Source organism: Danio rerio, chromosome 8 (genome assembly GCF_052040795.2).
Source record: "Danio rerio strain M-AB ecotype USA chromosome 8, GRCz13ab, whole genome shotgun sequence".
In the NCBI taxonomy this organism is placed as follows: Eukaryota; Metazoa; Chordata; class Actinopteri; order Cypriniformes; family Danionidae; genus Danio; species Danio rerio.
The window spans coordinates 10,596,544-10,610,000 of record NC_141028.1 but is presented as its reverse complement, the minus strand read 5'-3'; the positions used below and the strand labels follow the sequence as shown (position 1 = coordinate 10,610,000).

The 13,457-nt window shown below is 36.6% G+C and overlaps 1 protein-coding gene across 2 annotated transcripts in view; it reads right to left on the bottom strand.

Moving 5' to 3' along the window:
- The window catches only part of elk1 (ETS transcription factor ELK1), a 35,606-nt gene that overhangs the window by 857 nt on the left and 21,292 nt on the right, over nucleotides 1–13,457 (bottom strand). The window contains exons 5-9 of one of the 2 annotated variants that reach the window (XR_015497556.1): nucleotides 13,170–13,406; nucleotides 12,926–13,055; nucleotides 10,850–11,067; nucleotides 7,533–7,634; nucleotides 698–3,929 (exon numbers count right to left, since the gene is read on the bottom strand). Coding sequence is in view for 1 of the 2 variants with exons in the window: in XM_087264263.1 (XP_087120389.1) it covers nucleotides 3,831–3,929; nucleotides 7,533–7,634; nucleotides 10,850–11,067; nucleotides 12,926–13,055; nucleotides 13,170–13,406 (786 nt within the window). In the remaining variant the exon portion in view is untranslated. Of the gene's footprint in view, nucleotides 3,930–7,532; nucleotides 7,635–10,849; nucleotides 11,068–12,925; nucleotides 13,056–13,169; nucleotides 13,407–13,457 lie in introns of both variants that reach the window. The other variant, XM_087264263.1, reaches the window with a different exon arrangement.

Genomic DNA, 13,457 nt, shown 5'->3' with positions numbered 1-13,457 from the left:
GTGGATGACTCCCATGAGCTTGGAGGACTGCATCCATACATCTAATAAATTAATTAATGAACTAACAAAACAATCTGAAATGGCAAAGGAAGTGTTCTTGCAGGACTCCCAAAGTCCATCAAGATTCTTTGGATTCATCTTCAATGCATCCTCCTTCATCTTACCTAAGACATGCTCAATAATGTTCATGTCAGATGACTGGGCTGGCCAATCCTGAAGCACCTTGACCTTTTTTGCTTTCAGGAACTTGATGTGGAGGCTGAAGTATGAGGAGCGCTATACTGCTGAAGAATTTGCCTCTTCTGCGGTTTATAATGTAATGGGCAGCACAAATGCTTTCATACCTCAGGCTGTTGATGTTCCCATCCACTCTGCAGATCTCTCGCACGCCCCCAAACTGAATGTAACCCCAAAACATGATTATTCCTTTACCAAACTTGACAGATTTCAGTGAGAATCTTGGGTCTATGCAGGTTCCTATAGGTCTTCTGCAATATTTGTGATGTTTGGGATGCAGCTCAACAGATGATTCATCAGAAAAATCGACCTTCTGCCACTTTTTCAAATGATCAACTAGAAGTCAAGTTATTATTTGGTGCTCTTACTACTGGGATTGACGACAAGACTTTTGTCAGGTAGTGCAGGTAAAGCGAGCATTAAACAGATTTTCTCAATGAGAAATAGTGATATGATTGACTGTCTTACAATGGAAAAATTGTACACGGTACGAAATCTTTGCTGGTATAGAGACTCTACTTAGAAACTCCTCCACAAAGGAGAAAAACCGTCCCCGCCAACATCTCTACGGTCCAATCAATTATTCAATAAATGGCTTTTTTATGTAACACATCTTCATTTGCATAAAGGATTCAGTGACTAGAACACTTACACCGACCAACAATCATTTACAATTGTTTTTTTGTTTTTTTTCCAAAATCTGCACAATTAAAACTTGCACAAATACAATTTCTCCACAATTTCGGGTCTAACAAGGAAATAGTATTGGGGAAAACGTTCAAAAACAATATTCAGCCTTGTTTTTTTAGCTCAATAAATATTCCTCTGCATTAATAAACCATATTCTGGGATGAATTTAGAAAATAAGTAATGTATTCCAAAGCTATGAATACCAAAATAGTCTATCACTGGACAAGCTCGTATCCAACTTTAAGGCCTATTAATTGTGGTATCAGGATACCCAAACAGTCTTTTGTAGGTCCAGAGACGTGCAGCATTTGATTGATTGTGTAAAAGGGGGCAGCGATTTCATCAACATGACAAAAAGCTCATTAATATTACACTAACGCTAATCAGTTACCTCAATATTTGTAAAACAGAAACAGTTCTTAATAGATATGGCTCGCTATTTCTGTCTTTTGAGCTTGCTAGTTTGTAAACAACCCATCCGGGGATACATGAAGTCATCAGTATGTAATAGTTTGATTCGGGGAAGCGTGTGCAGGATGCCGTCACTGTATTGATCAGTACAGTAAAGATAACAGCAGCATCATGGCAGGGAGAAAGAGGAGGAGTTTCGCTCAGAGACATCAGCTCAAATGCATTCGCAGTGCATTACAGAGCAAAAGCCGCACAGACATTCAGAGGCACAAACGATCCAGAGAGAAAACTTGACGAGACGCCTGAGCTACCACACCGCATTAAAGATCGAGAACGGGGAATGCATTAATTGCAAGTCGATAAATTCAGAAATCACAGTGAGTTCTTTGATATTGCAGACTTGTTATTTTGCAAATGCATGGCGGAAAAACCACAAGTAACTCACCGGTGAAAATCAATCAATTTGGTTTGTGAATTTGATCTGGGTTAAGCTCCCATCAGGTCACTGAGCTTAGCAAATCTGGGGGTGGGGCAAATCCCAAAATGCCCCTCTAAAAAACATTCAATGTGTCGACTTGTGGGCGTCCGTGACATCATCTGTACATATCAGAGCCCACCGAAAGCTTCTCTCAAAAGCGACTTCTCTCAAAAACAAACAGTCATTCACTGAGATTAGAAGAGTTGGCATAACAAGACGTAACAAATCAGCCATGAGGTGCAGAAAATGCAAAAGAGGACAATCCGAGAGGTGACACGCGTAAGCAATTGCAGCATGCTACGAGCAAATCCTCCCAAGTTCATTACAATTACGCAGATATCAAAATACAGGAATCGACAGAAAAAAGCTTCAACTTAAATGTAGTGAAAGACACCGACCGCCCATATGTTCTTCCAATTGAAAATATAGATGTATTGTTTTAAGTCCGGCAAACTCTAATCTGATTAAAATGATAGAAAATGGCCATGCTGAAAAAGTTGCATGATTTATAAGCAATCACTATCCATAAATAGCTTTCGCTATATATAACCATCATGATTTCCCAATAGGAAACTTGAGACTCAAACGATAAGCACAAGATATGCATATAATCGTTGGCTTTGTTTGTAGGTAAGAAAGAGTCTTGGTGTATTTGAGTGTCTGCTTTCACGCATCAAGCTGTTGACAGCTTTGAGGTAACAACCGTGAGTGCGATTTTAACACATCAGACGAACATAGCATAAGAGGCAGGCCAAGTCTGCGCAAAACTACAAACCATATCAAAAGCAGCTGAAGCTACATACCTCCCGTTCTGCCATTCACCACTTTGACCAATTACAACACTTATTGAGTTTTACACTTATAGCTGGCGAGTCGGATGCATCAGTTATATATACAGTGTCAGATGTGAGCGTTTTGGTTGTGTGAAGGTTCTTATAGCCCTTTGATGCGGCAGAGTGAAAATAAAATGACAGCGAGAGAAAGAGACATAAGAGGGAAAAAAGAGACAGAGATGCTAAGATGCATTGAATATAAACAGTTGTCTTTGGTCTCCTCTGACGTTTTCTTTAAAAAAAAATGCAAAGCTTCAGTGTGACACCTTGCCTGTTTTGTTGATCCTGCCAGAGAAAGGGCTTCTTAAAAGAATTATAATCAAAAACAGGAAAGCAAGAACAAATAATTGAATCTGTCAGATCTTGGAATGGGTGTAACATATTTACAAGAAAGTTTTGAAATAAAGGAATGACGTCGTAGAGGAAAAAGACTGATACATTGCAGATCTTGGTATCATTCAGAATCTCTTTTTTTTCTCCTTGGTTCCACCTCTTGAAATTGTAGGAATGGCCAACATCCCTCTGGCATTCTCCTTTGTCCATGGAAAAACACAAAATGTTTAAAACAACAGTGTATCACATCCTTTAAAAACTGATTTGTGTGTCTGTAATGCCAAAAAATTAAAGAAACTTGCGTTTTAATCTGTTAGATTTCAAACGCATGCTTTCTGTTTTTACAAAATAAAGATGTTTTTTTTTTAAGAAAGCAATACTCTTTATGTCTGTAAAGGAAAATGGCATTTCATGCCTCAATTAACTCGAAGGTTACCTCGTCTGGTCCTTAGCTCATAATGTTATGGTGAGAAATCAAAAATAAAGTGAGACCTCAGTGTTCCAAATTCACAATCTCATGATGAGAATTCAGGAAAGTGCATCTAGAAATGCACAAAAAATAAATAAATAATCGCTGATGACCGTATAAAAGGTAAAGGGAAAATCAAAAGAGCAAATAGCCTATGAAATGCCACCATGGAGCCCAGGACCGGGCTGCTCCGTCAACCAATTGTGAAGGCCGGCTGAGAGCACACTCCTGTCGCCGAGTCGTCACGGGAGCAGAGGCTCCGCCCAACTCACAGCTGAACTTATGGAGTGTCCCGTCTTTCATTGGCCATCTTCAGCTCCTCATTAGCTGGGGAGGGAGCCAATGACCATGGCAGGAGAGAAAGGAATTAAAATGCGAGTTATGGTTTCTGTGGTCCAGGGGAGAGAACGACAGGTGTGGAAAGGCCGTCCACGCTCAGTGCTGGGATCTGGATCTGATTGCTTCCGTTAGAGGGGAACTGCAGGAAAAAACAGGAAGGTATTAATTAGGACTTATGCATGGCTTGATTAAAAGTATGCTTAATGTGTAGCATTTACGGTGCAAGGATCGGTACGGAACGGTAATTATTGTGAAAAGCACTAAACAAATAAACAAATTAAATTTTTAATAGGTTTTTAGTAATATTTAGAATTGGATCTTATTTTTATATCACAGGTTTTCATTTTTATTTCATTCATTTGTTAATTTTGTCATTTGTTTTTTCTTTATATATTTTATTTGAGTATTTAAAATGGAAATTCCAGTGACTGTTTATGTTAAGCAATGAAAAAGCTTTTATTGTATGAAATAATGTTCCTTATCACCAGTGTTGGGGGTAATGCATTACAAGTAACGCAAGTCAAATAATAATATTAATTTTTAAAGAAACAAGTAAAGTAATGCATTACTTTTTTAACAATTAAGTAATAATATTTGAGTTACTTTTTAAGTTGAATTAGTTCACTTTTAAAAAATAAATATCTGAATTATAATTAAAGTAATCAATGAATTGAGCAGACAATGAGAGAATGTGTTCGAAATACTGAACGCATTGAACAAAAGCAAAAGGTTATTGTCTCAACGTACAGTGATTTTACATAAGACAATTAGTACAGAAGTAGCAAACGCATTGCTTTAAACTTTCAATGATCTGTATCAGGAAGATCACTAATAATCTGGGTCAGGAAGTGTTTAGATAACATTATCCTAAAAATGTTCATGTGCTTTTAAAGATAAATGAATGTGTAGGTTATACAGTGCACTGTTAATTGCAGAACTCCTCTATAAAAAGCTCTGAAAAAGATCAAGCCTCAGCCAGGTTATTAAAAAAGGCAAAAGCACCTCAAAATAACGTAACCCATTACTTACCATAAAAAGAAATACGTCATGCAAAAAAAATACTAATAAATAATGCAACTAGTAATTTTTTAAGGAGTAACTCAATACTGTAATGCATTACTTTCAAAAGTAACTTTCCACAACTTTCACCTTATCACTAACCACAACAGACAATTTACAAAATGAATGCCTGGAGTTTATTCACAATACAATTCCAATGCTTAAATAACCTGGTTAATGAAGCTAGTAAACAATATTGGTCTCTAGTTTTAATAATATGTAAACTTAGCCCAACGAACATATCTGCCAAGACAGGCTAGGGTTAGGTTTATTGTGCCTGTTCTTTAAAAAACAACAACATGTACATATATTTATCCAATCTCTGTACTGCAGCTATAGTCCAGCAGAGGATGCTCACATGCTTTTCTTGGGGTCAGTCCAACAACAACAAAAAACCTTCTCAAAAAGCAGCACAATTGCAATCAGATCCATTATTCAAAGAGCCAAATTAAAGATGGTGAAATCGCTGAAATGCTGAGCTCTACTTGGGTTCATTCATTGATTTTTAAATGGAAGCAACACAAATATGGTAAAAGATCAGCAATGCCTTCATGTATAATAAATTAAAAAAAGCTATACAACTTTCATTTCTGTTGCTAATGCAAACAATTCAGCATGAACGTGATTTACCTAAGGTGAACATCTTCTGTGCCATTACAGCCATTTAAGTTTTTGGACCTTTTTTTGTTTGAAGGTGCAACTGTAACTGGGCAAATCTATCTGGAAATGTTGCAGACTTGGCTGTTCCCTCAACTTGAAGAAGCAGCACGTCAATTCATATTCCAGTGGGATGGGGCACCACCCCATTAGCACTTATCTGTTCGTGCCTAATTGAACTAAAGGTACCCAAAGCAATGAATCGGCCACCAGGCAGCTCGTGACAGAGCACTTAATCTCTGGCCTCTAAGAAAGCCCTGACCTCACCCCATGATTTTTTTTCTATGGGGGTAAGTTAAAGATATGGTGCCCTATCATACACTGAATTCATAAATAGTTCTGAAACTAATCTTTGCGCTTAACAAACAAAATTAATTTTGTAGGCTAATGCATGTATGTGAGTACAACACGTTTCCTCATCCACGAAAGAGAAAAAATGAAAGTGAAAGTAAAGGCCGATTGGAGGAGGCTCATCTCTCATTCTCCCACTGCAGATGCTCTGTTTAACTGTTTTCTCACTAGTGAAGCATTCAGTTTTTCCACTTACAAAGTCTGCCATGTAAATAGCAAATGTGCTATGGCACCACGCAACTTACTCTTAAAGTTTTTTTCTCAAAACACACCTATAACTCATTAAGAGAATAAGCTCAACCCTGTTAGACCACGCAACGCGACGCAGAGCCAATTTTTCCGTCCTTAAAATAGCAAAAGTGGATTTGGAGACACCCTTTTGCGCCCTGTGCATCAGACTTTGTGCCTAGATGGTTAAAATAGAGTCCATGGTGTTTCGACCACCTCTACCAGCTAACATTGAGGAACTAAAAGAAGGGATAACTGCAGCTATCCAAACTGTTACGCCCGAGATCCTATGGAGAGTGTGGAATGAATTCGAGTATCGGAGTGTAGTCACTCAAGTGCCTGTAGGGAGTCATATTGAACATCTATGAATTTGTTTTCGACTGAAAAAACTTTAAGTACTCTTCACATTGATTAATTACCCAATGGCCAATCATGTTTCTTTGATTAAATACAGATTTTCAAAGTTGTCATTCTTTTTGAATCCCCCTTTATTATAGCAAATTGGAGCAATAACAGAATTTAAATAAATGATGTGTGTTTACAAGTGTGGGAATAACTGTCTAGCTTTAAACAGCATGGCTCATATATTCAGATGTGTCATCCAAAAATGATTCCTTCTAATGGTTTGTTTTCTTTTTCCCGCCAGAAATAAAAAACATTTAGGAATAAAAAAAAGAAATCAACAAATAATTAAGAATAAAAATGATCACAAGACTATTTGGTCTAAATTAAAACTTTATTTCTAACAAAAGAGCCCTTTTATTCAACATATTTTGTTTCCTCCATGCCAAAAAGCTTTCATTCCTCAACTGCAAGTAGTCAAAGTCAAAATGATTAGTCCTTCTGTGAATTTTTCTTTTCTTTTTCAAATATTTCTCAAATGATGTTTAACAGAGCAAGGAAATTTTCACAGTATTTCCTATAATAATTTTTCTTCTAGAGAAAACCTTATTTGTTTAATTTCTGCTAGAATAAAAGCAGTTTTAAATTTTATTAAAAAAACATTTTAAGGTCGATATTATTAGGCCCCTTTAGCAATATTTTTTTCTGCTCGTCTACAGAACAACCAGCGTTATACAATGACTTGCCTAATTAATCTAGTTAAGCCTTGAAAAATATCAAGTCAAACAGTATGTACTGTCATCATGACAAAGATAAAATAAACCAGTTATTAGAAATGAGTTTTTAAAACTATTATGTTTAGAAATGTGTTGAAAAAAATCTACTCTCAGTTAAACAGAAATTGGGGACAAAAATATACAGGGGGGCTTGAGTTGAGAAAAGAAGATGTAGATCAAATGTTTATGGTGTGGTGTATTCGCTGGTTATGAATGGAGTGGGCAGAGAGTACATTCTCAGCCATGTGATGCGCTGAGCGAGTGTGAGGAGACAGATGGTGTGCTGCTGCCATGCTGTGGACAGAAACTGTGTGGACAGGAAGTCTCACCTGGAAGGAGAGCTTGGCAGGGCTGCGTGGAGCGATAGGACTGAGCGTGCTCCAGAAGTGAATGGTTGATGGCAGCGGACTCGGTGTCAGCAGCACTGGAGTCTGAGCGGGAGAGAAAAGGGAGGGAGACAATTCAAGAGGTTGGTTGTATGTGTGTGTGTGTGTATGTGTGTGTGTCATTTTACAAGGTCATTGTGTTATTTCTCTTTGTTTTTGGTTATCTGGTAACAGAAGTGTTCAGTATCTCTCTGCCTTTGTGAAAAATCCCATTGAGAGCTTGCAGCATGTGAAGCACCCTTTCACACAGCACAAATGCTATTGTTGCCTCACACACACACAAAAACACAAGATATTTCAGATAAACATAAAAAGTACAGCCTAAGCAAAGATCTGGCTCTTAAAAACGCAGGTAGGACTTCAATGAAAATCTGTAAGATAACGCTTAAGATCTGTGATCAGTCATTTATCAGTCATTGTGTTGAAATCAGAGTGGTCAAACTGATTAAATAGTTTTTCCTGAGGTGTACAAGTCTTAATAATGAAATTGTGAGCAGCACAAATCCAATCCCACCACATTGAGCAACCAACATTTTTAATAGTCTTTTCTACCCTATTAAAACATATGCAAGTAAACCCACTTCTTGGACAAGTAAAAAAAAAAGAAGAAAATTTGAAATATACTTGCGGTGGTAGGCGGATTGAAACACATCTTTTACCCACAGCACATAGATGGTCAACTACATGCGACAAACGAAAAAGTAATGTGATGTTAACTATATTTTTATTTAATGGGACCCTGTTTAACACCTTTTCTTTTCGATGGGTTAAAGTTATTTTAAAAAAAGGCTGTTGAAATGAAAGAAATCCACTATTTTCTTACTTTTATCCCATTTAGGAGCCATGTGCACCCACAGACAGGTAAAGACTGCTCTCTCTCTCTCTCTCTCTCTCTCTAAAGTTGCTTTATTGGCATGACATTTTGTACAGTATTGCCAAAGCATTTAAGATTTGTATTAAGTATGTAATATAATAACATAATTAAATTAATAAAGTATACAGCAAATGAGAAATAAATAACAGTAAAAAGAAACAAAAATAGACATTATTGCTAAAAGTTATAATAATTACAAGAATGAAAAGTTAAATTATTTAAATGAGGCAAATTAGTTGATTAACATTTTCGCAAACTTTTGTTGCAAAAGGTGCGTCTCTGTGGGTCTGCAGAGCATGTTTTTTTAATAATAATTTTTTTTTATTTTCTTTTTTTAAACAATATTATGGTAGCCAAGAGCTTAACATGCTGTAATTTTATAAAAAACATGCGCAATTACAATAAAACACCAGCAAATTGAGAAAAGATTCTCATCGGTTTGACATCAAACATGTTGCAAATCCACACAACGCATACACGTAAGGAAAAGAGGCTGCATTTCTCACAACACATGCAAATAGCATGGAACACAACAGAAATGTTTCATGGGGACCCTAAAAATGCGACAATGAGTTGTCTCTCACTATAACGCTGTTCACATTTCGGGGCCTCGCAGTTTCGTGGATTTTTTTTTGTGTGCAATTTGGCTTTTTATTTTGCAGCACATTGTGTTCTGTGTTCTGATTGGCCGTAGGCCATTGTCAATCAGTGTCTGTGTCTCCTGTACAATACAGAATGTGTTCAGCTTGCCAAATTAATATAAATCTTTGATCGCTAACAGTGTGAGTTTCAACAAGGATGCAAAAAGGGTTGTAACTGTCTGCAGCAAGACCATTGTAAAGGGGGTCACACACCGGATGCGCTTCGCCATGACCCACTGCGCAGCAGCCATGCATTTTAGAACTGTAAACATAGGTTTATGTTAGGGTACGCACACTGGCGCCGCAAGTCGTTTGCTGTCTGTGGTGTCCAGCTACAATTCAAGACACTGTTCATATTTCTACCGTGCCACAGAGAGCCATATGAATAATTTCATTTTAAATAACATGCTAATGTGCGAGTCTGGTGTGTGTTACTTCCAACTGTCATGTGTGGCACATCCGGTGAGCAACACCCAAAGGATGGATTCTGCTTTCTCTTTGTGGATCAGTGACTACAGGAAAAAGAACATTACGCTGGATGCCAAAATAATCCACACAAAAGCTAAAAAGTTTTATGAACCTTTTGCTGACAGCAGTGAATGTTTGCCCCTGACAACAGGTTTTGATCTTTGATTTCATTCAATAGCACTAGACTTATTTTTCTATGAAAGTTTGAACTTTGAGAGTGTTTAATCAAGAGAAAAAAAGTGTAAAAATGTTAATGCCTGTCTGAAAAAAGTGTGTAGTGACAGGTTTTACAACCTTAAAACATCTATAATAGAAACAAAAAATAAAGCTGACTACTTTGCAGATTTCGCCTACTGTGGGTTATTTTTAGAACATAACTCCCGCGAATAATGAGAGACCACTGTATATTACTAAACAAATTCATAAGAAAAATGTCCACTACAAAGAACAGTATGTAATTTTCACCGCAAGCGGGCATGTATTCACAACAAACAAAGGCATGTTTTGATGATGCCTTGATTGAATGTGGAATCATGGTGGTTGTAGTCTTCATTACATCCGATGGGACTCCGTCAGAAATCATTTTAATGGATGAGCTAAAGTATTCAACACTTATTTTTATGGCAGCATGATGCAGAGGAAATTGCGCGTGATTGAAATTGAGGAAATGTGAGGGTGATGTGGCACAAAAGCTGCAGAGTTTTTATTATGAAACAGTCTACCACTTTGGTTTTTATCACTCACGATCATTTATAGAAAAAGCAACGCTGCTTTATACTAAATAACACTTTAAGGTTCTGTTAAAATGCTGCTCTGTGCAGCCTATTAAAATACAAAACACATTAAAGCATATTTGGCGTTTGCCTATTTTCTATAAAACCAAACCAAAATCGAGGGTGTACTGTCATTAGCATGAACACACAGAATATGCTCCGTCTCACTATTCAAAGTGGATTATACCCCCTAAATCATTTATTGATAAATGTTTTCTCTTTTTTTTATTCTTGTTAGATGTATATTGTGTTTGCCTATAATGCAACTCAACCTTGAGATGACATTACTTTATATAATATTGCATGTACCATTTTGTTAGTAAGTTCAGTTTGAAACAAAAAAAAAAAGGCTTATTATCTCTGGATTTGAACATTCTTCAAAACGTTTGAGATTATGTAATTATTCAAGTCAGCAAAATATACAACACTGTTCTATTACATGAAAATAAATTGTACATATTGTGCGATATTAAAACAAGCCTAATGAAGAGCTGAATGACTCACCAGGGAATGTGAGGTGATGACTGTGGGTGTTAAGGTGTTTGTGGCACTGCCAGAGGCAAGCAGGCTGTTCACCGCTGCATTGACCTTATCCAGTGAGAGTCCAGGGGGCAACAGTGTAGACGAGGATGGCAGCTCCAGCACACGTGGCTTCTTTGATTTAGGAGGCTGGACGTCCTGCGTGCTCGCCTGGAGGGAGGCTGATGCAGTATTGGTGTCCTCTGAAAACAGTTTTAAATGAGAGGCTGACATTGAGGATTGATTTTTAAGCACTGCGGTTTTGGTGACCTATAAAAATGTTGAAGAACTGTGAAGCATGCCTTTGAGTGGCATATAGTTTTTATATAAAGCTTGAATGAAAAATTAGGCAAAAGATATTCACATCTGATCATGTACTTGTTAATAATTACTGCAAACAATTGTTCTACAAAGTACTGTACACAACAACAAAAAAATGTTTGGCTGGGAAAAAGTAATATTTAAAAAAAAATCATCTATAAGGTCAATTGATAAAAAAAACAACAACAGTAAGGACATTTATGGAGTAGAAACAACTAGAATTTTTGACTTCAAAGTGCAAGTTATATATTTGTGACTGTTGGTATCCTGCAATGTGTGTTTTAATTTCAGTTGTTCAGCGTTGACGTTCAGTAAATAATCATAGATAGTAGATAGTGTGTGTTTCCTTCAGTTATTTTAAAATCAAGTAATGCACCCTTCATTCAGAAATCTGCGAGCATATTTACAATACAAAACCTGTCAGTGAACTATAAGGGCAAAAAAATAAATAAAAAAGTAAAACAATCGTTTATTAATCGTAATCAAGTTCAAATGTTAAATTAATCGATAATTTGATTTTAGACCTCGATATCAAGAACACATTCGGGAACTTTCACTCATCCTTAGTTCTTGCAATCTTGAGTTTTGGAACTAAACTTTGATGGCTGATGACGTTAGAGAACCCGAGGATGCAAGAACGCATATTGAGAAACAGCAATATATTAAGTCAAAACTAAATTATATTTTTGACGCGATTAATCTTTGCCCAGCATTAAAAATCAAAACAAAACATTTTTTAAGCACTAAATATACAGATGAAGTCAGAATTATTAGTCCCCCCGTTTATTTTCTGCTTTATTATTTTATTCCCAGTTTCTGTTTAACGGAAAGAAGATATTTTCAACACATTTCTAAACATAATAGTTTTAATAACTCATTTCTAATAACTGATTTTTTTCTAAAAACTGATATTTTATCTTTGCCATGATGACAGTATATAATATTTGACTAGATATATTTCAAGACACTTCTATACAGCTTAAAGAGATATTTAAAGGCTTAACTTGGTTAATTAGGTTAACTAGGCAGGTCAGGGTAATTAGGCAAATTATTGTATAACGACAGTTTGTTCTGTAGACTATCGAGGAAAAAAATAATGCTTAAAGGGGCTAATAATATTGACTTTAAAATGGATTTTAAAAAAAACAACTGCTTTTATTCAAGTTGAAATAAAACAAAAAAAGACTTTCTCCAGAAGAAAAAATATTATCAGACACTGTGAAAATGTCTGTGCTCTGTTAAACATCATTTGGGAAATATAAAATAAACAAATAAATAAATAAAATAAAATCAAAGGGGGCAAACAATTCTGACTTCAACTGTTCATATAAGAATGACTTATAAAAGATCATGTGACCCTGAAGACAAGTAATGATGATACAAATTCAGCTTTGTAATCAGAGTATAAATACTATGTGACAGCATTTCACAATATAACAGTTTTGACTATATTTTGAACCCAACAAATGGAGATTTGTGAAAACAAGAGAGCAAATGTGAGTCATTGGCACAACAGTAGGTTGTTTACAGTTGCCAAGCAAGCTGAAGCATTAACATGGAATTTAAATGTCCCTTTTATGATAGAGACTATAATGCTAAGAAACAAGCCAAGATTAGCTGGGAATTTGTAAATGTAGTAACCCTAAAAATAGACCAAATCAGTAAGCTGCTATAAACATTAGCAGCCATTTTGAGCTTAAACTCTTTATAATGCATAAACAAACTGAATGTTTGACTAACCAGGTAGCTCAGGTTTCTCTTTCACTTCTCCTTCTCCAACCGGCGGGCCCACTGGCTCCACGCAAGGTGATGTAGCATCCACAGGGATTGGGGCATCTGTAACTCCAGGAACAGGCACTGCGGACACCGGCTGAGAATGGATATTAAATTAAATTAACAAAAAGCTAAATGATTCCAGCACTTGAACTCATTTTTACTGGTGCACATTGAATGCTTAATAATTGACCGTAACACGACTGTTCACCTCAACATCTGCTTTGTCCTCCAGACTGACAATCTCTAGCAAGTCTTCATCCGCTGAAAGGCTGGACTCTTTGGACTGCCCAACAGACGGAGGCTTTATGACCACAAACACATGCTGAGAGGGGTTGACAACACATTCTCCAGGAGGCAGAGGAATGAGCGAGGTTAGAGAACTGGGGTCAGACAGGTAGATCTGTGGTGGGTCTCCTAAACTCTGGCTCTTCTGTGCTTGATTGTTCTGTGAGATATAAAACACTGAGATATATAAAACAATGCAGAACAATGGCAT